Source organism: Notolepis coatsorum (assembly GCF_963971535.1).
Source record: "Notolepis coatsorum genome assembly, chromosome: 20".
NCBI lineage: Eukaryota > Metazoa > Chordata > Actinopteri > Aulopiformes > Paralepididae > Notolepis > Notolepis coatsorum.
Genome location: NC_140184.1, coordinates 25974003 through 25996820, shown reverse-complemented (window position 1 = coordinate 25996820; position 22818 = coordinate 25974003). Strand labels below are relative to the sequence as shown.

Below are 22818 nucleotides of genomic sequence, written 5' to 3'. Positions count from 1 at the left end.
TTCAGAATGATTACCTGCAGTTTGTAGTGAGGCTGTAGTCACTGGGGTTTAATTGATTCTATCAGGAAACTGATTATTGACTTATTGAGAACATTGTAGTCAATGCCATTCCAGGCTTACATGACCCAGACTCTGATTTCATCTTTACTTTTTATATCTAAATCAGTATTTAATCACTTGAATTATAACACACATTCACTCACTCACTCACTCACTCACTCACTCACTCACTCACTCACTCACTCACTCACTCACTCACTCACTCACTCACTCACTCACTCACTCTCTCACACACATTCACTCACTCACTCACTCACTCACTCACTCACTCACTCACTCTCTCACACACATTCACTCACTCTCTCACACACATTCACTCTCATATACACATTCACTCATGCATAATCACTCTCACACATTCACTCTCACACACATTCAATCTGTCACACGCATTCAATCTGTCACACGCATTCAATTTGTCACACGCATTCAATCTGTCACACGCATTCAATTTGTCACACGCATTCAATCTGTCACACGCATTCAATCTGTCACACGCATTCAATCTGTCACATGCATTCAATCTGTCACACGCATTCAATCTGTTACACACATTCAATCTGTCACACGCATTCAATCTGTCACACGCATTCAATCTGTCACACGCATTCAATCTGTCACACACATTCAATCTGTCACACATGGTTAGCTGCTATGCCCCTTGTGGCGACTCACAGTCATCACACATTGAGTAAGATGAGTTTGGCATTTATGACACTGTGTCCAGGTTGTACCGTCACCTGTACATATTTAACACTGTGTTATTCTATCATCACCTGTACATCTATAATACTGTGTTCTTGTATCATCACCTGTACAATGATACTATGTTCTTGTATCATCACCTGTATACTGTATCTATGATACTATGTTATTCTATCATCACCTGTACATCTATAATACTGTGTTCTTGTATCATCACCTGTACAATGATACTATGTTCTTGTATCATCACCTGTATACTGTATCTATGATACTATGTTCTTGTATCATCACCTGTATACTGTATCTATGATACTATGTTCTTGTATCATCACCTGTATACTGTATCTATGATACTATGTTCTTGTATCATCACCTGTACATCTATAACACTGTGTTCTTGTATCATCACATGTACATCTATAACACTGTGTTCTTGTATCATCACCTGTACATCTATGATACACCTCTCTCTCTCTCTCTCTCTCTCTCTCTCTCTCTCTCTCTCTCTCTCTCTCTCTCTCTCTCTCTCTCTCTCTCTCTCTCTCTCTCTCTCTCTCTCTGTGAATGTGTGTTTGTATGTACAGGGTTTCCCTATGGAAAGTAGTTATTGGAGGGTGTGAGCAGTGATGCGATGTGTGCCCATGGCTGATCCGGTGTTTCACTTTAAAACTGCTCTTGCTGATAACTGTACCGTGATGTGATATTTATCATTGGTTTGGTTATTATTATTATGGTTGGTTCAAGGAGGCGTGTTACAATGGGAACTTCAACTTACCAGTTGTCGACAAGAGCAGTGTGGCCGGAGCATTGGAGGCTGGAGGCTGAAGTTTTATTGAATACAAATCTATTACTTTGTCCCACGTTAGTACAGATGCTCTAGAACAGTGGTTCTCAACCTGGGGTCTGGGGACCCCTAGGGGTCCTTGAGGTGGGGTCCCCAGAAAAACAAGATAATATAATATATTCCTTTATTGATCCCATTGGGGAAATTCCGGGAATAGTTAAATTGCACTATTATTTAATTGACTAGAAGTTATCGATTTCAATCTCCCCATCTACAGTATAGTTGTGGAATTCTGGACTAAATCGTATCTAAAAACAATTGTTTCTTAAATGGGGGGTCCCTGCGATACAGGAGTCTCCAGCTTAATGTACAGTATATCAATCTGGGGTTCCTTGACATAAAAGAGGATGAGAACCACTGCTCTAGAGTCCAGTGGAGGAGCGCCTCCACTAAAACGCCCTGAGGAAAACCCTGATGTATACGTATGTGTGTGTGTGTGTGTGTGTGTGTAAAGTATATACTGTATGTTCATGCTAAGTCCCTTGGGGTTGTTGAAGGCTTATATGAACAGGAGAATAAGAAGAAGTAGTCTGACGCTTCACTCAGTGGTGACGCTTCACTCAGAGAGAGAGAGAGAGAGAGAGAGAGAGAGAGAGAGAGAGAGAGAGAGAGAGAGAGAGAAGAGAGAGAGAGAGAGAGAGAGAGAGTGAGTGAGTGAGTGGGTGAGTGAGTGAGTGAGTGAGTGAGTGAGTGAGTGAGTGTGTGAGTGAGTGAGTGAGTGAGTGAGTGAGTGAGTGAGTGAGTGAGTGAGTGAGTGAGTGAGTGAGTGAGTGAGTGAGTGAGTGAGTGAGTGAGAGAGAAAGAGAGAGGGTTATTGAGAATTCTTGGAATGAGATAAAGGTTACATTGTGGAGATGTCTAGTCCCATCAGTGGATATACTGAAAACACAGCAGTAGGGGCATCTTTGTTTGGCACATTTATTTCTAAGACCCTGTAGTGTTGGACAGCACAGCCTCCTTCAGCCTGATTCACAGCCAACAGAGTACACAGAGGAATATGAGGCAAACATACTATTTTACGTAACACAGACATGGCCTGCATTGCTCTGACACATATGCTGGGTCGGGAGGGAAGGAGGAGAGAGAGAGAGAGAGAGAGAGAGAGAGAGAGAGAGAGAGAGAGAGAGAGAGAGAGAGAGAGAGAGAGAGAGAGAGAGAGAGAGAGAGAGAGAGTCTGTGTGTGTGTGTGACTGTGTGTGTGTGTGTGTGTGTGTGTGTGTGTGTGTGTGTGTGTGTGTGTGTGTGTGTGTGTGTGTGTGTGTGTGTGTGTGTGTGTAGTGAATTCTAAAGATGGGGTTCACAGTTAAGTATACTGCTTGAGGCCCCAAAATACTCTATGGTTGTACCAGATTATGAGTAATCTACAGGAATATCACAGTATCTACGTTACTGTACATTCAAAACAGTATACCAGACAGACATCCAATACGAGTAAAATCATCATATATGGCTATGTAAGATCAGAGCTCTCACTGATGAAAATTATAAATGTAGGACACACATGAATAGACCATATACCATATTGTTACACTGGGTTGCATGTTCTTTTATTGAGGCCAATCAGTATTTTTCCGAGATGCCATTCCACAGGCTTTAAACCTGGTGATAATAACGTACATTATTCATTAGACTTTATAATAACAGAGTTGGCAGACGCCCTAACCACTGCCAATTCACATCTTTCCCTGCAATATGGACATCCAGATTCATTATTGATGCTATGTTGGTGCCGCTGTGGAGAAGGGTGGGTTTGGCGCACGGCGAAACGGGGACAGCGAAGTCGACTGTGTCAGTCAGCTGAGCTCCAAACTAAATGTTTCCATCATATATTCGACACCACGTTCCACGATCAAATGACATATTCCAGAATGATCATTGGTTAAGAAGGTTGTAATATAGCCCCTCAGCCTCAGCATCCACGCCGAGTCGCCGACGCTTCAGGTGTGCGCTACGCTACGGTACCCGCAGTAAGAGATTGGGATGCTGAGCCAATGCAGCGGGGACACACGCCCCTCCGCGGTGCTGTAGCAGAGACCAGACTACTCCCCTCGTCGACGACGACCACCACGTTCAAAGTCTGGAACCATGGATCAGAACCACTCAACCAAATAAGACTGTATATTATTACCGCGCATACCATTCCCTATGAAAAAAACAAACGCATGCTAAATGACCAGATGTGCGTTGGCTCTGATGGATCCGTGCGTGTGACACATTTCAATTAGAGACTGGAGCGCGGCCCGAGCGTGCGTGAGGGTGGGCGCACATTGGCTATAACAATATATCGATCTGAGGTGCGCGTCCTTCTCAACTTGAACGCTCAGACATACTCGTGAATGAATAAAAACACACAGCGCAGGTGTAATTAACAGATGTGTTTTAGGTTACTCTTGTGTTATAGGCTATACTTACGCACTGCCTCCTTCTTGGGGTCCAGGGCACTGGCAGTTTGCTGTATCTGGCCTATTTTGTTCTGGAGAACCCACACCCGTTGGTTGGTAGTGATGATGTCGTTCTCCAGCTCCTGAAACAGGGAGCAGGCGTGCCGAGCCAGGTCGGACAGCTGTCGCAGGGTCCGGGACAGAACCACGTTACTGATGGAGCACAGGTCCGAGTCGAAAAGCAGACCATCATCATTTGGAATCGGGTGCCTGCACAGAAGCTGCGGCTCCACAATCCTTTTGGCGAATGGCATTTTGCATGCGAAGAAAAAACAAGCCAAGTGTAAATTCCCACACCCTAGGGGGGAAAAAGGGGGAAAGGATATCCAAATATATCCACGAAAAAAACTGTGATTCGCGCCGTGCGTTGTCCCCGGCGTCAATCCAAAGTTCCCAATTTCTCCTTGAGATCCTCCATCCTGCTCGTCTCGGGGATGACACTCACTCACACACACACATGCAGTAGGCTCTCCTCCACCGCCGAAGCGCGCAGCCACCAAACCCAGGTCAGTAGTGTGAGGATGCGTGTAGAGTCTGTGATCGTGGGTTGGCTCAGTGGCCTCCACGCTCTCCTAGTGCCTCCGTACAGAGTAGAGGGTGAGAGGGCTGAAGAGGAAAGGCAGTGATAAAACCCGGAGTGAAGCAGATGTGTTGGATCGGGAATAGAGGCCTTGCTTGCATACAATGTTGTTTGTGTATTTTTCTTCCAAATATGTAACCATTGGTAACCAGCTGGTTACAGACAACCACAAAATGCCTAATTTGTGTGCATTGGTAGATAAAACATTGTACAAGTCTACTGTTCCACCGTGCCTTGTTTACAAGATCCAGTCATATTTATTACATTTTATAATAATATTAACTGTATTTGTATAGCACTTTTCATACAGAAATTGCAGTTCTGTATCGTTAGTGGCTTAGCTTGGCATCGCTACTGCACTATCTCGCGTACGTGCACGCGTACTGAATAAACCACAAATGTACCTCTAATACCAGTATTAGTCTGACCACACCCCTCATCAGCTTACCTTCATAAGCAGGTGTGTGGTCACCTGCTCTCCTCCTTCTCGCTTTCACCACAAGGAAGAAGTGCCTCGGTAGATCCCCACACTTGACACCATGATGGAAGAAATTGGATTAGGAACAGCTTGGGAAACAAGGATACGTTGACATCATATCTTTATTTTCTCTCTCACTATTTTCGAGAAAATACGGCGATATTGTCTTCGTACTGGAGTGTCTAGAAGATGATGATCATTCTAAAAACCCTCCACCGGTTTTCGTATTGGGAGCACGCCGCTGCATGCTTCTCAACTGCAGTTCCTTGCTGTGTTTGTTGGGGTGAAACCTGTCAGGCCACAGCTGAACTGTCGGACATGCCGCTGTTGTGAGGAGCGGTGCGTTCCAGGTTGGGTGAGTAGTGTTTGCTGGCGGGCTCCACTTGTCTGTTAGTGCTATGGGGGCTACTTGACAAAGTTTATGGAAACCGGCCCCAGGCTAGGGTCCTTTGTTTAGCCGCCTAGGCGACAGAAGGCCTTGGTCTGGCGACCATTATAGTTTTAACTAGTGGGCCGCGACCATTGACACTGGTGATCCCTGTGTGTTCTGGACGAGTGGATTCTCTCTGTCACCGTGTTAAGACCCCATCTTTCATATCCAAATGAGAGTATTCCTTCACGAGGGGATATGTGCATGTAATGTGCGATAGCGGCAGATTCATGTTCAAAGTCAGCTATACAGGCCAGTTGGTACTGTGCTGATTCCGCCGGACGTGGTAATGTCACCGTTGTGAAGCGGTGTTGACGTCTTGTTTTCTCTTTTCTCTTAAAAAGTGAGGAGGGTTCAGAACGGCGGCCTGTCTGGGTGAGTGTTATGTCATTGTTTACATGTTCATAGCTTACGGTTAGCCGGTCAGTGGCCTGGCGCGGGGTAGCTTAGCTTCTCGCGCGCCGCCGGGAGCTCGCTTCTGGTCGCGTGCGTCGTTAGATCGGCGTCTCGCGAGCGGAAGCAATAGCACCCGAACGGTTGGAGCAGCCGTTAGCTTGATGCTATTCTGTTGAACGTGCTTTGATTTTAACATGTTTTACACTCTTGACCACGACGTCATCCTTGACAGGGGATGTTCGTCGACCCTACCTGAGCCTAGACGGGGATTGCGTCAACAAAGAGGACTGTAGCGACTGGTGGAGCGGCGACGCTGCCCGGGTCGAACAACACAGGACGGCTGTGTTCTACGGTGTCTTGTGACTGCACTTCGCTGATCTGCGTTCCGGGTAGGTACGGGGTTGGCCAGACCTCATAACACGTCTTCTGGTTTTACTTTGCTAAATGTATTGTGAATAACAGTGTTTTTTCCCAAAACGTGTGTTGTTGCAATGCATTTGGGATACGTTGCGGGTTGTGTGTGAGCTGTTTTTGTCACTGGCAGTTAGCTTCTCCGTGCAGATCGTGATGTATTGATCTGGTTGTTGTGTGAGAAACATCATGGTGTTTATGTGTACCGTGTACTCACTACTAAGGCAACTAACCTATGAAGCTATGCTTGGTGACAAGTGAGTAAAAGAATGTTCTTTCTCAGACTGTAATGACAATGAACAGTGAGTTCACACATTAACAGGTTTTCCTGTTTTAACTGGCCGTATTGAGGGTAAAATAGGAGGATTGTGTTTTCCCCCCCCGGTTCCCTGGGGACTTTATCACCTCCTATCAGACATGTTGTGCATTAATTGTGTCTTTTGTGTGGTAGGGATACGATGTAACTCTTAGCTTGATTGCTGAGGTTGTGCTAAATCTGCTGGAGAAACTTATTTCCTAAAGGGAAATTGGTTTGGTTGCTGTCATGTGTGCTTAGCAAGGCCTGTGGTCGATACTAATCAAGAATGATGTATTCTCTCATTGTGAAAAAAACGGCGTTCCTCTGTTGAGTGTTTTTGCCATTTTTTGTAGGTGATGATGGGTTGTGTGTGTCATGTGACCTACAACTGGGTTGTACTGGCCACAGAAGCACATGTGTATGTTGGACCGGGGTTCTTAGAGCCTTCTCTATTCTGTGTTTTTCCTTAGTAAAAATCAGATAGCAGGTTAGCTCATGCGCTGTGTGGAGCTGTGAAACGCTTCATAGAGCTGACTATGACTGTGTCATATTCTCTTTTTGTCGTTACGTCGTATCATGGGTGTGGGGTCGTAAAGGGGTGAACTGGTAACCTTTCCTCTCCCCATTGTTCTGTCGGTCAGGGGTACACCCCCTGTCCTTCAAGGTTCCCGTCACGTGGCGGTTCGGCACGTTACGGGGGGGGGGGGGGGGGGGGGGAGGGAGTTCCTGGTCCCACGGCCTGGTATATTGGGCGTGTGCACCGCAGGAATTCCCCCGCCATAGAGTACGTCACCGTGCGCGTCTCTGTTGGTAGGACTTCCGTGTGCTGTTCAGGTCCATGTGATGGATCTGTTTTCAGGGGGGGTGGTCAGGGCTCCTCCTCACCAAGCGCCTACTCAGGCCTTCTGTGAGTTCGGACTCCTTCTTCCATGTGAGGAAGCCTCCATCAGAGTACAGAGCCTTCCTCCTCAGATTGTCAAAGTGAGTGGACCCTCTAGAAGGGTCCTTTTCTATTGTATGTATATTCGATTCAATTCGTTTATTGAGTGTGTATGGGTTCGGTGCCTCTTCCCCGGAGGCCCTAAAACCAGTTTTTTACATGGCTCAAGGTGCAATATATTCTTTTCAATCTGTACAGCTCGCGTGGGAAGTCTCTCTGGGGATCCCCGTCTCTTTCCTATGGGAGGGTGGTGGGATGTAAAAATGTGAACATTTTTTACCCCGGCTGTGTAGACTGGGATACATACTGTTGATGCTTCCTTCTTTCTATTCCAGAAGTGTTGGAGTTAGGGAGTGTCACACCCCTCTTGTCGTTCCCCTGGGCGCCTTGGGGATTCAATGACAGGTCTAAATAGCCTGTTCATTGATGGGGGTGTGTCCCGACGCACGTATAGTGCTAGCTCGCTGTAAACAGGCGATTGACTGGCACGCCTTGGTTGCTTGTGGTTGAAACAGCGTTTTTATAAAGCAACTGAGATGGGGGTTTTTCCTCTTCCGGCGACCACATCCCATGACCTGGGTGGGTTGTCGACGGATTCTCGTTCATGTCTGGGGGATGATGACGGGATGGATCTGAACATATGTAGTGGGGTCTCACGCCCTTGGGGTGGGCCACCAGGCGCGGTTCGTCCGAACGTCTGGGTGGCGCCTTCTTTTCATGTTAAGATCAACACGCATATCTGCCCTTCTCCTGGAGTAGGCATGTCGGCGTGGTTAGGGCACGGGACTGGTTCTGGTCACGCTGGTCCAGATCAGTTGAACCCGTTGTCCGCCGGGGATGCAGATCTGCTGTTCTGGTACCCTGAGGGACTTGGGCTTTTTTCAGGGGGAAAAATGCCAGGTCGGTCTGGGTGTCACAGGGTTAAGCGCTATGGAGACCCTGGTTGGGTATGTTTTTACTCAGCACTGTCGTCATGGCTTACAGCCATGCCATTCTGTACGCGCTCGATCTCGTCGGATCTCGGCCGCTACACAGGTTGGTCCTGGTTAGTACTTGGTTGGGAGACCGCCGGGGAATACCAGGTACGGTGTGCTTAGGGGCTGGTTCTCCATTATTTTTCGCTCCTCTCTCACGCATGGCGAAGAGGGGCCTGTGGGGGTGGTTTTTTGACCTCCTCTGGTGACCCTGTGCTTCCCGTACCGCCAGGCCCGGTCCGAAGTGATGTTTGCGACCCGTAGGCCTGGGTTAACCCTTTTTGGAAACTGAAACACTTGTACTGCGGTATAGCCGGTGTATACCCGCAGGTGTGTTTTGGAGTTTTTTCTTGAGGGGTTATAGGAACAACCACCGCATTGGGTAACACCGAGGTGGTTGATTCCCTGGTGTGTTGGAGCAGTGTCAACTCCCGGGTTCACCGTTTGAGGGTGCCCCTGCACGTTCATGACGTCTGCCAATCGTGTCAGCCTTCTCTGCCTCGACCCCTCTGGGTGGGGGTTGTTGAATGGAGGCTTGGTCATGCAACACCGCCAGCTTACGCTCCTTCCGCCGGGGCGGCTGTGTTCAGCTGTCCCCTCTGGCGCCTGTCTCGTCCGCAGTCTCCAGGCTAGGGTTAACAGCCTGTTGCCTGGTTTTTTCCCCGGTGCGCTGCCTGCTTCCGTTGGTTAACCTTTTTTGTGTGCTTACGGCCATGCTGACTGCCTATTCTGCAGGGTCAGTGTGCCAGGCGGTGTACTATTGGGGGGACGGGGCCCGCTCGGCTTACGGCCATACCGACCTGAACACGCCCGATCTCGTCCGATCTCGGAAGCTGGGCAGGTTCTGGCCTGGTTGGTTCCGCCTGGGAATACCAGGTGCAGTAACTGAGGGGCCTTTGTCCGAATACGCTGGCGATGTGGGGGGCGGGGCACTACGTGCCCACCTGGTGGGGTCTTGATGCTGGCATCATGGACTTCTCCGGGCCCCCATTCTAGGGAGTCCAGTCCTTTTGGTGGGTCTGGGTCTTCCTTCGTGCTCCGCTGCTACGGCCTTGCCACGGGGTTGGGTTTGCCCTTGACCCCGTGATTCTGGGGGCAGTAACGAGGTTGTTCCTCCGTTCGTTCCCGGGTGGCATGCGGGTTGTGCGTGTGTGTAGTCGTGGGGTCAAGCCACGGTCTGCTCACCCTGTGCGTTGAGTTGCTTGAGTGCCTCTTCGCGCGGTCGGGTCCGTCGCCCTCCCGTGACGTCCCTAATAGGGGGGCTACCCTCCATTAGGGGGGGTCGGGGGGGCTCGGCCCTCCCTGTTCTGATGGTTTTGGGGGGCTGTCAGCGGGGTGTATTTGTCAGCCAAGTGGCTCCGCTTGGCCTCCCTTGTGCAGTAGCGATGCCAAGCTAAGCCACTAACGATACAGAACGTTAGGTTATGACTATAACCAAGTTCTGTTAGTTAGGGGCGATGCTTGGCATCGGACGGCCGCTGCAGCCCTTGTCCTCACCTTGTGGTGAAAGCTTGGGAAGGAGGAGAGCAGGTGACCACACACCTGCTTATGAAGGTAAGCTGATGAGGGGTGTGGTCAGACTAATACTGGTATTAGAGGTACATTTGTGGTTTATTCAGTACGCGTGCACGTACGCGAGATAGTGCAGTAGCGATGCCAAGCATCGCCCCTAACTAACAGAACTTGGTTATAGTCATAACCTAACGTTCAAAGTGCTTCACAACAGTAAAATAATACAGGCATAAGCAGGCATAAAAGATAGAGAGGTAGCAAGGTAAGGTAAATCACAGTTTTTCAGTAATACAAATAATAAAATTGAATAGATAGAGTTAAAATGTGCGGTTTAATTCAGTTTAAAAATAGGCAATAAAAATACTTTGAGTTTCTTTACAAAGTTCTAACATACAGCAGAGCAGTACAGTTCTAAATTACCTTATAGAACAACAGAGCAGTGCGTCGCTCACAACTAACATCAACTTAACAACAGAGCAGTGCATCGCTCATAACTTTGAGTTTTTTTTACAAAGTTCAGTTTTGAATTACAACAGAGCAGTGCTCTTAAAATTACAGTGCATAGGAGGTAGTGAGATACAATTTGCATAGAACCGACACATGAATTTGATAGGAAGTGTATAAAAGTAGGTAGGGTAAGAATAGTGCAGGTAAAGTACAATTTGTATCCCTGATGTTTCTTTTAAATGCCTGAACAAAGAGATTTTAAGCTGTCTTTTGAAGATGTCTAGCGAGTTGGCTTCCCTGATGTTTTGGGGTAGTTTGTTCCATAGTTTTGGGGCATAGTTGATAAAGGCTGTCTGCATCACCGATACTCTTTTGACTGTTTCTGGGAGCCTCTAGTAGTCCAGCAGCTGATGATCGCAGTGTTCTTGCTGGCCTGTAATTTATTAGAGTGTTGGCGATGTAGCTATGTCCCTGTCCATTTAGAGCAGGGGTCAGGAACCTTTTTGACTGGAAGAGCCATAAAAGCCAAATATTTCTAAATATATTTCATTGAGAGCCATATAGTATTTTTAACGTATAATAAATTAAATATGTCTTACTTTTAATGCGACTTCTGGTGCTGCATGGTTTTGCTGATGGCCTTGTAATCTGGTTCATACGTGGTGAGGTTGAGCTTCATGCAGGCGTTGAGGCTTCAATCAGTTAAACGTGAGCGTAGGTTGGTCTTAATGTTCCTCATATGCGAGAATGACTGCCCACATGCATGTAGAGCCAAACATGGTCAATACGGCAATACTCACGCTGCATTGTGTGGTATGTCACAGGAAGCTCGTTCCAAGTTTTAAGAATCAGCTGGTCTTCAGGTTGAAGATTTTTAATTTCTGTCCACTTGTGTTCCCTCACCAGCTCTGCTCGCTATATCTTCAGCTACAGATACTATTAGCTGTATCTTCAAAACTAATTTCTGTTTACTTTAAAATGACACAGTATTATTAAGAAATATCACAAGTATTAAAAAAAAAAAAAAAAAAATATTTTTTTTTTTACTCAAATTTCTGGGAGCCATATGCTGTCACCAGAAGAGCCATATATGGCTCGCGAGCCATAGGTTCCCGACCCCTGATTTAGAGCTTTGTATGTAAGGAGAAGGACCTTAAAGTCAATTCTAAATGTTACAGGAAGCCAGTGTAAAGCAGCTAAGACTGGACTAATGTGCTCTCTCCTTTTGGTTCTATTTAGCAGTCGGGCTGCAGAGTTTTGGATTAGCCGAAGCCTCTCTGTGGTTTTCTTAGGGAGACCTGTGAAAAGTGCATTACAGTAGTATAGATATAAATGCATGAATTAGCTTCTCAGCATCGTTTTGATTAATAAATGGTCGTACTTTTGCTATATTTCTGAGATGAAATAACGATGTTTTGGTCACTTTGTTATGAGAATTGAAATTCAGTTCTGAATCTATGATAACCCAGAGACTTGTGACCTCAGATTTTATCCAAGGGGTTAGTTGTATTATATATTATTTCTCATATATCAACACATAAGAACTGTTGTTTTGCACATAACAACTTATCTTTCCTCCAACATGGAGGACAAATAATCATTTTAAATATTCCATGAAAGGTCTCTATTACCAAGATGTTGTCTTATTTATTTGAACTGTCTTTTTTAGCCGGTTCCGGGTCGAGAATGGGGTAGACGTCTCTGAGCCACGCTGCGACTCCCGAACTTTTATTTTACTTTAAAAAGCCTCTTTTTTTAATTTCAAGATAATTGAACCATTACTATACATCATCCATATTTCTACCTGTCTTATTCGGCCAAAAAGAAAAAAGAAGAACGAGCGTAATGGCTGCGCGAGTCTTAACACTTTGATCGCCGGGGTTAAATTCATAATTTACCATCCCTCGCCAGCCCTATTTAACATGGAGAAGTTCCCCTTCTTTGCAGGGCTATAACGTTTTAAATTGTATTGCTAAATTGACATTACCATGGCCCATTCAAAGTCCTATATCTATTGTTCAGGGTGTAGCAACGTTATACTTTTTCATTCACATATTCATACTAAAATACGGCCTAAAGTATAAGTATGTTTTTATCGTTTTCTGCAGCTTTCTCCAGAACGTGATTTATAGCCCTAAATGCATTATATTGATGATTGTATACAGTTTGATAGCAATTGGCGCAAGATAAAGAATTTCAACTGCACGTACTTCTAGAAGTTACTACGTATGATCTGATGTTGACCGGATGGGCGGGGGGTCATTTATAATTCCGTGGGCAACGTTATATCATTCATCTAGTGTGGGTGATATGATCATTAGAGCAGTTAGTATAGAAGACATTAAAAAATAATGCTGAAACTCACCGTAGCTTCCTCTCGCCGTTGGGAGATGAGCGTGGAACAGAATCTTTTCTATTATGGGATGTAGAAATACCCGATCCATTTCCAGGTTGTATAATAGTATATACGTCCAAATCATGTTGTTTATCGAGTTATTGGCAACGGATCGCTATCCATTGTGTCGAGATCGAGTCCCGGGACCTATAGCGAGTGATCGGACCAAATTGAAATGAGCACCAGCTTCCACTTCCTGTTTCTTCCCTGGGCGATCAGGCCGATCGGCCACCAGATGGCGCTCTTGAACCGTTAGAGAGTTGATAGGGGCTCACCAGTACATCTCATGTCTCCGGGGGAGAAATATGATTTTGATCACAGATTTTTGAAATATTGATATCAAAGACGCTGTCCAGCGTCAACGGCAGAATGAGCATGGCGGGGAATGACGTGTTCCAGCGTCAACGGCGATTAAAGGGTTAAGAAGCGAGACCGGCCCCGTGGATGGAGCCACCATGGCTAAGCTAATGGAAGAACTCAAGCTAGCTTACACCACGGAGTTCAGAACGTTTGCCGCCTCGCACGAATCCAGACTCGACGGCTTCCAACTGCTGGTCGCAGACCATACTCAACGCCTGGCCTCCGTAGAAGATGGCCTGAATACATGGTCTGGTAGGATGGTGGAGCTGGAGGCCAGATGCACAGCTCAAGATGAAATCATCGGCAAGCTAAAAACCAAGCTAATTGACGTTGAGTACGCATACGCATCCTGGGCCTAGATGAATCCCTGCACAGCAACCGACCCAGTGTCTTTTTCGCAGAAATCCTGGTGGAAATGATAGGAAAAGGCGTCCTCGCTACGCCACCTGAGCTCGACCAATGCCACAGGACGCTAACACCCAAATCAGCGCCCGGCTCCAGGCCTAGGGCAGTAAACGCCCACTTACACCACTATAAGATTAAGGAGGCTATCATCCTGGATGCTTGTAAAAGGAGAGGGAATCTGACATACAGAGGGAAACCAATTTCAATCTTCGAAGACTACTGCCCCGAGGTGGTCGAGCAATGATCACACTACTGAGATGTCATGGGGCCCCTGTCATGGGGCCCCCCTGGATTTAAACCATCGCTCCAGTTCCCTGCGAAACTCGTCATCAGGGCCAAGGATGGCACGAGGATACATCTAGCATCACCCAAGGACGCCGTGGACTTCCTGCGGACCAGGCCCAAAGAGGCCCCGACACCAGCATCACCAGATCCCGACGCGGACCCGACACCGGGCTCACCAGATCCGGACGCGGACCCGACACCGGCATCACCAGATCCGGACGCGGACCCGACACCGGCATCATCAGATCCAGACGCGGTAGTGCATTGATTCTGGGCCGTTAGCATTCTGCTACGGCTATCACACAGAGCGGGGTGGCATTTCATATTTGATCACATATGTAGTTATGGATGATTACTTGACGTTAGGCTTCGCCTGGAAGTTTATCTTTTTTTCTCTCTCGATATCTGACATAAGGGGTGGGGGGGGGGGGGCAATTCTGCTGTATATGACTTGGCTATATCACATGCCACGGGCTGGGGCGCTAAGTGCTAACGTTCCGTTTCGGAAGAAGCGGGACCTATTTTGTTTCGGTTATTTCTACCACGCTTATAACTTTTACGCGCTACACCAGCATCCAGACGTGTTTTGGTTCATTGCCACCGGGATGCGTTTACTGTTGCTTGCACATTTAACGAACTGGGGTATCGTGACTGCGCCAGCCGGGCCTTGTCGGCTACATACAGCTAGCCACCCGCATAGCACCCGTCACTATCTGCTGCTGACAACGTGCTCGCTGGAGTGGCAGACGGCCCCCTGCACAGCGCCCTCCTCTGGCGGGGAGGCCTAATCGCACAAGGTCAAACCAGCACCATGGGAGATAACAGACCTACGGACAAAGTATCGCCCCCTCCCGGCCTGGTGGATGTACTGCACGCCTGTCCGATTGCAACATGCTTGAAAGATACAACCCCCCCCCCCATTTACCACTAGTTCTGGGCTCCAGTCGTTGACCTTACTAATATCTTATGGTTCAATTTGAATTTTCTTGTTTATTCTACACTTTGAGGCACTTTTGTGTATAGGGGAGTGTGGCAGTTAGCCACTGAGAGATGGTTCTACAAATGGTAAGTTTGAAGTTTCTGGAAATGTTGGTGAGTCCCTGTGATGTTGGGGAAAGACCCACTGGTCCCACACCTTTATATGTTTTTAATGTCATTAATATTTGTTTTATGTATGGCTCAAGGTACATGTGCATGGTGTATAAAATAAGTGAATTTTGCATGGCCACAGGCCTGTCCAGGTCTGCCCTGTCTACACACCCCCTAATATTCTATGGCTACGGCTAACTCTGAGAGCTTTAACCTCTGCTCCTGGAATGTTCGAGGTCTTCAGAAACTAGCGAAAAGGAAGGCGATTCTGACCTTTTTAAAGAAGGAGAATGTTTCTATTGCTTTATTACAAGAAACCCATATGGGACCCAACGACACCGCTAAACTCCAAAAGAGTTGGGTGGGACAGGTTTTCGCCACAAACTATTCTACATTTAGTAGGGGAGTGGCCATATTGATCAATAAAAATCTCCCCTTTAGACTCATAACTTCCTCTTTAGATAGCCAAGGTCGCTATGTGATTATCAAAGCGGTTCTTAAGGGTAAATAAATTACATTTATGAATGTATACTGTCCCCCAGGCTACTCCCCTGACTTTCTATCCAAAGTATTTACTGAATTTAATGGCCTGGCCTCTGAGAATGCTTTTGTGGGCGGATACTTTAACCTTATACCGTCTCTTGACAAACTCCCACCCAGTTTGGCTCCCCCCTCTAGGCAAGCAAAGATGCTCTCCTCCCTATGTACAGACATTGGATTCTCAGATGTCTGGAGAACCCTTTGCCCATCCGAACTGAAGTTCACCTTTTTTAGCGGCCCACATAAGAGCAACAGTAGAATAGTCTATTTCTTCATCCCTTCCTCTTAGATCTTTCTAGTATCGTCCTGCACAATCGGAAGTATTGTTTTATTGGATCACGCCCCTATATATCTGGTCTACTCCTTGTCAGAAGAGAGGGCGCTGTCGAGACGTTGGCGTCTTAACCCATACCTCCTCAAGGATGATAGGTTCATCTCCTATTTCGAATCGGAATTTAAAATGTTCTACTCAATTAACTCACATTCTACGGATAACCCGTCTCTGCTCTGGGAAACATCCAATGTCTTTTCTCGCGGACTGATTATGTCTTACGTATCATCCAAGAAACGCAAGAAAAATGAACAATGCAAACTTCTTGAATCCAAACTAGCCGACCTTGAGAATCAACATGTTTCAAACCCAGCCCCGGCTGTGCTTATTGTTTAACCTTTATTTACCCAGGGTAGGTTCGCTGAGCACAGATGCTCTTTTTCAGCTACGCCCTGCTTCACATTCACACAGTTCCATTCATACCTGGGAGCTGCCCAGTACAACCACAGTCTGACACCATTGGCCACTGAGCAACTCCACTGGAGCAGTTGGGGGTTAAGTGCCTTGCTCAAGGGCGCTTCAGCGGCAGATTTTTCCTGCCGGTCCCAGGGATCGAACCGGCGACCTTCCGGTCACAAACCCGCTTCTCTAGCCATTAGGCCACCGCTGCCCACTTAACAGAGAATGTACGAACACGGTGACAAGCCTGGCAGGTGCCTAGCTAACATGGCAAAAAAGAGGGCTGACACCCAAGTAATAGCCTCAATCTCTGACTCAAACGGGGTCAGGTCCTTTGACACCAAAACTATTAATAAAGAGTTTGCCTCTTTCTATGCCCAACTCTATAGGACTGAACGACCCGATGGTGCGCTCTCTGACATGCAAGCTTTTTTCGCTGACTTGCACCTCCCTAAGGTATCGAAAGATCAGAACTTGCTCTTTAACGCCCCAATTACGAAGGAAGAAGCTCTGTGCGCCCTTAAGGGTATGCCATCTGGTAAGGCTTCGGGCCCGGACGGTTTCGGATGCAAATTCTATAAGGAATTCGGTCATATTCTCTTGGATCCCCTGCTGGCAATGCTTAATCATTCCTCTGAGGTTGGGATATTACCCCAGTCCCTACGGGAGGCTAATATTTGCCTTCTCCTTAAAAATGGTAAATGCCCTGAAAAGTGCGCCTCCTATAGGCCTATAGCCCTACTTAATTCTGACCAAAAATTGCTCTCCAAGATCCTGTCCATGCGCCTAGAAAAAGTGCTCCCTTTCATTATTAACGAAGATCAGACTGGTTTTATTAAGGGTAGGAACTCTACCGACAACATGAGACGGCTCCTTAATATCATCCAAATGACTTGTGAGATAGACCACCCTGCGGTGGTTCTGTCTCTCGACGCGGAGAAGGCATTCGACCGTATTTGTTTCTAACCCTTGCTGAATTTGGCCTAGGAAACACTTTTATTGACTGGGTCAAGGTTCTTTACAACTCACGGATGACAGCGGTTCTGACTAACGGGCTTAGGTCTAACAACACTCAATGGGGGAACCCCCAGGGGGACCCTCTTAGCCCTTTACTATTTGACATGGCCATAGAACCACTCGCTCAGGCCATTAGGCAGTCAGCCGCGATCTCAGGTATTAGGGTGGGCGAGAGGGAGCACAAAATCACTCTTTACGCGGACGACGTACTGATCTTTATATCTAAACCTGACTCTTCCATTCCATGTCTAACCCGCATGATTTCCACATTCGGAACCTTCTCGGGGTACAAAATTAACTTTTCCAAATCCGAAGCAATGCCACTTGGGACACTTAAATCCATTCCGATCCTGCCGAGCCCTTCCCATTTCGCTGGTCGCCCTCCGGCTTTGTTTACTTAGGAGTATTTGTGACACCCACCTATGATACATTGTTTAAGGCCAACTTTCCCCCCCTTTTAGACACCATAAGGGCAGACTTAGTTAGATGGGCCCCTTTACCAATCTCCTGGCTGGGTAGGATAGCCCTCGTCAAAATGAACGTACTCCCCAGACTATTATACCCTCTCCAAATGATTCCAGTGCTGCTGACAAACAAGGTTATCAAGGTGCTAGAAGGCTGGCTAAGCTCATTCATTTGGAATGGGAAGAAACCGCGTCTGAAAATGGCCAAATTACAGATGGATGGTGAAGATGGGGGTCTAGACCTACCTAATATTAGACATTACCAACTAGCAGCACACCTTAGGGTACTTGTCGCCTGGTTCAGATCAGACCCACTATCAATCTGGCTAGACATTGAATCCTCGCAATCTAAGTCCCCCCTGTGGAACCTACTATTTAAGACTTTAAGTCTGTTAGGAAAATAGTTCAAGTTCAAGTTCAAGTTCTTTAATAGTTGTCATACAGAAGTACAGAATACTTTCATACAAAATGCTTCTTACTGTTACGCTCCAGAGACTGTGCTAGACAAGATAGTATCAAATAACATAATAACATAATATAGCATGAATTTAGAAGAAGAAAATGAGGTCACAGTGTTCGGTATAGACATATGTACAATGTTCTGAGTTACCATATAATATACAATACACAATACTATGCAGTGTACTAATGTACAGTACTATCTAGTGCAAAGCAGAAATGGGATGAGGTACAATTTTAGGTACAATTTACAGTAAGGTGTACGAGTTGTAGTGCAATCCTTCATCCATAAATATAAAGTGTGGGGAGTGGGTGCTACAGTGTGTTTGTTTAAAGTGGGTGTGTGCTATAAAGTGTGTGGAGTGGGTGCTACAGTGTGTTTGTTTAAAGTGAGTGTGTGCGTGTGGATGTGTGTGCTATGTGTGTTTGGTGGTTGTTGTTGTGTAGTGTTCATTCATTGTTCGTTTAGCAGCCTGATGGCCTGGGGATAGAAGCTACTTCTGAGTCTTTCTGTGCTCGCCTTGAGACTCCTGTATCGCTTGCCTGACGGCAGCAGTTCAAAGAGGCAGTTGTTCGGGTGGCTCGAGTCCTTAATAATTCTCTTAGCCTTCCCCTTGCAACGCTTGTAGTAAATGTTCTGGAGGGTGGGGAGCCCCCCTCCAATTGTGCGTTCGGCTGAACGTGTCACTCTTTGTAGTCTGCTTTGGTCTTTTGCAGTGCTATTCCCAAACCAGGAGGTGATGTTGCCGGTCAAGATGCTCTCTATTGTACATGAGTAGAAGTTCTTAAGGATCTTCTGGCTGACTTGGAACTTCCTTAGGCGCCTGAGGAAGTAGAGGCGTTGTCGTGCCTTCTTCACCACACTGTTAATGTGTGTGGTCCATGTCAAGTCCTCGGATATGTAGGCTCCGAGGTACTTGAAGCTGTTGACTCTCTCAACCGGTGCCCCGTCGATGCTGAGGGGGCTGTAGTCCTTGACCCCCGACCTCCTGAAGTCCACAATCATCTCCTTTGTTTTGCTGACGTTCAGGGAGAGGCTGTTTTCCTGGCACCATCCCGCCAGGACCTTGACCTCTTCCAGGTAGGCCCTCTCGTCGTTGGCAGAGATCAGGCCCACCACCACTGTGTCGTCAGCAAATTTGACGATTGTATTGCTACTCCGCTGAGCCACACAGTCGTGTGTGTACAGGGAGTAGAGGAGGGGACTCAGAACACAGCCCTGGGGGGCCCCTATGTTGAGGGTGATGGATGAGGAGGTGCAGTTGCCTGCTCTCACCACCTGGGGTCTGCCAGTCAGGAAGTCCAAGACCCACTGGCAGAGGTCATAGCCCAAGCCCAGGTCCCTGAGCTTGGCTATGAGTATGGAGGGGACTATGGTATTGAATGCCGAGCTGTAGTCGATGAATAGCATTCTCACATAGTTCCCCTGCCTCTTGTCCAGGTGTGATGCTGCTGTGTGCAGCACATGGGATATGGCGTCCTCCGTGGACCTGTTGGGGCGGTATGCAAATTGCAGGGGGTCCATGTTGATGGGGAGGGAGGAGCAGATGTAGCCCTTTACTAGCTTCTCGAAGCACTTCATGGCTATGGAGGTGAGAGCTACAGGGCGGTAGTCGTTGAGGCAAGCAGGCTTGGATTTTTTGGGTACAGGGATAATAGTGGACTTCTTCAGGCAGGTGGGGATGACAGCCTGTTCTAAGGACAGGTTAAATATGTCAGTGAATACTGGGGCCAGTTGGTCGGCACAGACTTTTAGGACGCGGCCGGGGATGCCGTCTGGACCTGCTGCCTTCCTGATATTCACTTTTTTAAAGGTCCGCCTCACCTCATGCTCTGTTACCCTGAACACTGCGCCTCCATCAGCAGCCGACCCCCCCCCCCCCATTGCCGAGGCTTGTGAGCTGGTGTTGTTATTACCAGCATCAAACCTCGCATAGAAGGTATTGAGGTCATTTGCTAAGGAGATGTCACTGTTCAGTTTGAGGGAGGCGCCTTTGTAGTCTGTCATCGTTTTGAGCCCCTGCCACATAGCTCTAGAGTCAGCTTGTTCAAACTGGAGTTCAATTTTATCCCTGTAGCGTCGTTTGGCCTCTGACACAGTCCTCCTTACGTTGTATCGCGCCACCTTGTGGTCATTCATGTTGCCTGCCTCTAGGCCGTCGTTGTATGCTTTGGTGCGCTCTCTCAGAGCTTCACGGACGGATTTGTCTACCCAGGGTTTTTGATTTGGGTAAACTTTCATTTTGGTAGTGGGGATTGTTTCTTTCACCCTAGTACAAACATAGTCCAGCACTGTCTCCGTGTAGGCATTAATGTTATCTGTGTCGCGGAACACATTCCAGTCTGTGTTGTGAAACACTGACCGGATCGTATCCTCTGACGTCACATCCCATTTCTGCACCTCTCGCGAGACTACGGGAGTACTTTTAATTTTCTGTCTGTACTTCGGTGTAAGAAAAATTGATGCGTGATCTGACTTACCGAAGCCACTATCAGAATGAGCCTTGTAGCCACCTTTAAATTGCGTGTAACAGTGATCTAGGATGTTACCGCCTCTGGTGTTGCAAGTCACATGCTGATAGAAGTCGGGCAATGCCTTTCTCAGATTGGCGCTATTGAAATCTCCCAGAACTAAAATGGCGGCGTTAACATTCGCCTCTTGGATTCTGTTTACCTCGTCGTGTAGTCTGGAGAGCGCAACCTTGTTGCTGGCTTCAGCTTGCGGTGGAATATACACTCCTACCAGGACGATCGCCGTTAACTCCCTCGGGAGGAAGAAAGGACGACACTTGATGGTTATATATTCCAGTTCTGGGGAGCAGTGGTTGGATAGTTCCTTCACGTTCGTTGGGTCACTCCAATTTTTGTTAAACATGAAGGCAATACCCCCTCCACGTTGTTTACCGGACTCTGATGATGACCGATCCTTTCTATGGATAAAGAAGTGATCCGCTGGTTGAATCGCGTGATCTGGAACCTCCGGCGTCAGCCATGTTTCGGTGAAGCAAAGGACATTGCAGTCCCTAACGTCTCTTTGATATTGAATCCTTGCTCGGATGTCATCCAGTTTATTGTCTATTGATTGTACATTGGCTAGCAATATACTGGGAAGTGGTGTACGATGGCGTCTGGATCTCAGCCTGTTTCGGATCCCAGCCCTCTTTCCTCGTCGTCTTTTCCTGGTCTCTGGGAACAAAGGGTCTGGTCCTAATCTCCGGAGGATTTCTTCAGGCCATTGATGTGGTTCGGAAAGCTGATCCAGCGAGTAATCCAGTTGGTAAGTTTCCCGTAATCCAATGTCTATGAGTGACTGACGGTCATATACATTAAATGCACCAACAGTTGGTACGCACAAAACTCTAAAAACTATAAATATTAACAAAAGTAAACACAGTCTCGACGGAGCGAACAGAGAGGCAGCCGAACGGGGCGGCGCCACAATCAATCTAATATGCTCTAACCCCATCACACTATGCTCCGTCAAGGCCTGGAAGACTGTCCGTAAGGTGGAGGGCCGAGCTAAGCTGACCTCTCCTCTTACCCCGATCATAGGCAATCCTGACTTTAAGTCAGACCAAATTGGCGGCGGCTTCAAGACCTGGCATACGCAGGGCATAACTGATCTTGGCCACCTGTTTGATGGCCAGACCCTAATGTCCTTTATACAGCTGCAGCAGCGGTATGGCCTATTGAAAACAGAATTTTTTAAATACTTACAAATTAGGCAGTTTATCACCAAGGACACCTCACTGTTAATTAACAGTTCCACCTCGCAGGTGGAGAAAGCCCTCTCCTTGCAGATTCCTAAAAAACAAATATTTATCTTCTATAGTACTCTAAACCTTAATTCATCTTTATCTTCCCTTGTCACTAAACAGTCCTGGGAAAAAGACTTGGACATAGAGATCACAGACGAAGACTGGCAGGATGCATGGACCTACGCAAAAAAAATCTCTGTTTGCAACCGCACCAAGTCTATCCAAGTTAGAATCTTGCACCGCATTCATATTACCCCTGCCCTTAAGAGTAAAATGGATCCCAATACATCCCCACTCTGCTTTAAATGCAAGATAGAGATTGGAAACCACGTCCACTGCTTTTGGTCCTGTGTAAAGCTCCAGAGCTATTGGTTCGACATCGTAGAGGAACTATCTGATATATTCCAGACCCCCATCGAACTGGATCCCCTCTGCCTCTTACTAGGCCTCCCAGATATTCATATTGCCAATTTCAAACATAGGAGACTGTTCAATTTGTTGACATTTGCTGCTAGGAAAAACATTCTGTTGTTCTGGATCAAGGACGAGGTCCCATCAAAGAGGTCATGGCACAATATTATAATGGATTCATTCCCTGTGAATACATCACGTGCATGCTGCACTCCAAACTGGACACTTTCTATGAAATATGGGACCCATATCTGTCTCATATCGGGCCTGCACTGTCTGCCACTGTACTTGGTGGATTTCCCCATTACCCATAGCCCCCCTATAGACCAATGCTGCCTTGTTTTTGTCTGATTGTGCTGGTATTGTTGCCGAGGGAACCGTAATTACTG

The 22818-nt window shown here is 47.1% G+C and overlaps 1 protein-coding gene across 1 annotated transcript in view; it reads right to left on the bottom strand.

Moving 5' to 3' along the window:
• The window catches only part of nhsb (Nance-Horan syndrome b (congenital cataracts and dental anomalies)), a gene marked incomplete at both ends in the record, with an annotated part of 182629 nt that extends 178325 nt beyond the window's left edge, over window positions 1-4304 (bottom strand). Inside the window, one exon of the mRNA XM_084337084.1 lies at window positions 4022-4304. Coding sequence (XP_084193210.1) covers window positions 4022-4304 — 283 coding nt within the window. The remainder of the gene's footprint in view (window positions 1-4021) is intronic.
• Window positions 4305-22818: the final 18514 nt, after the last annotated feature.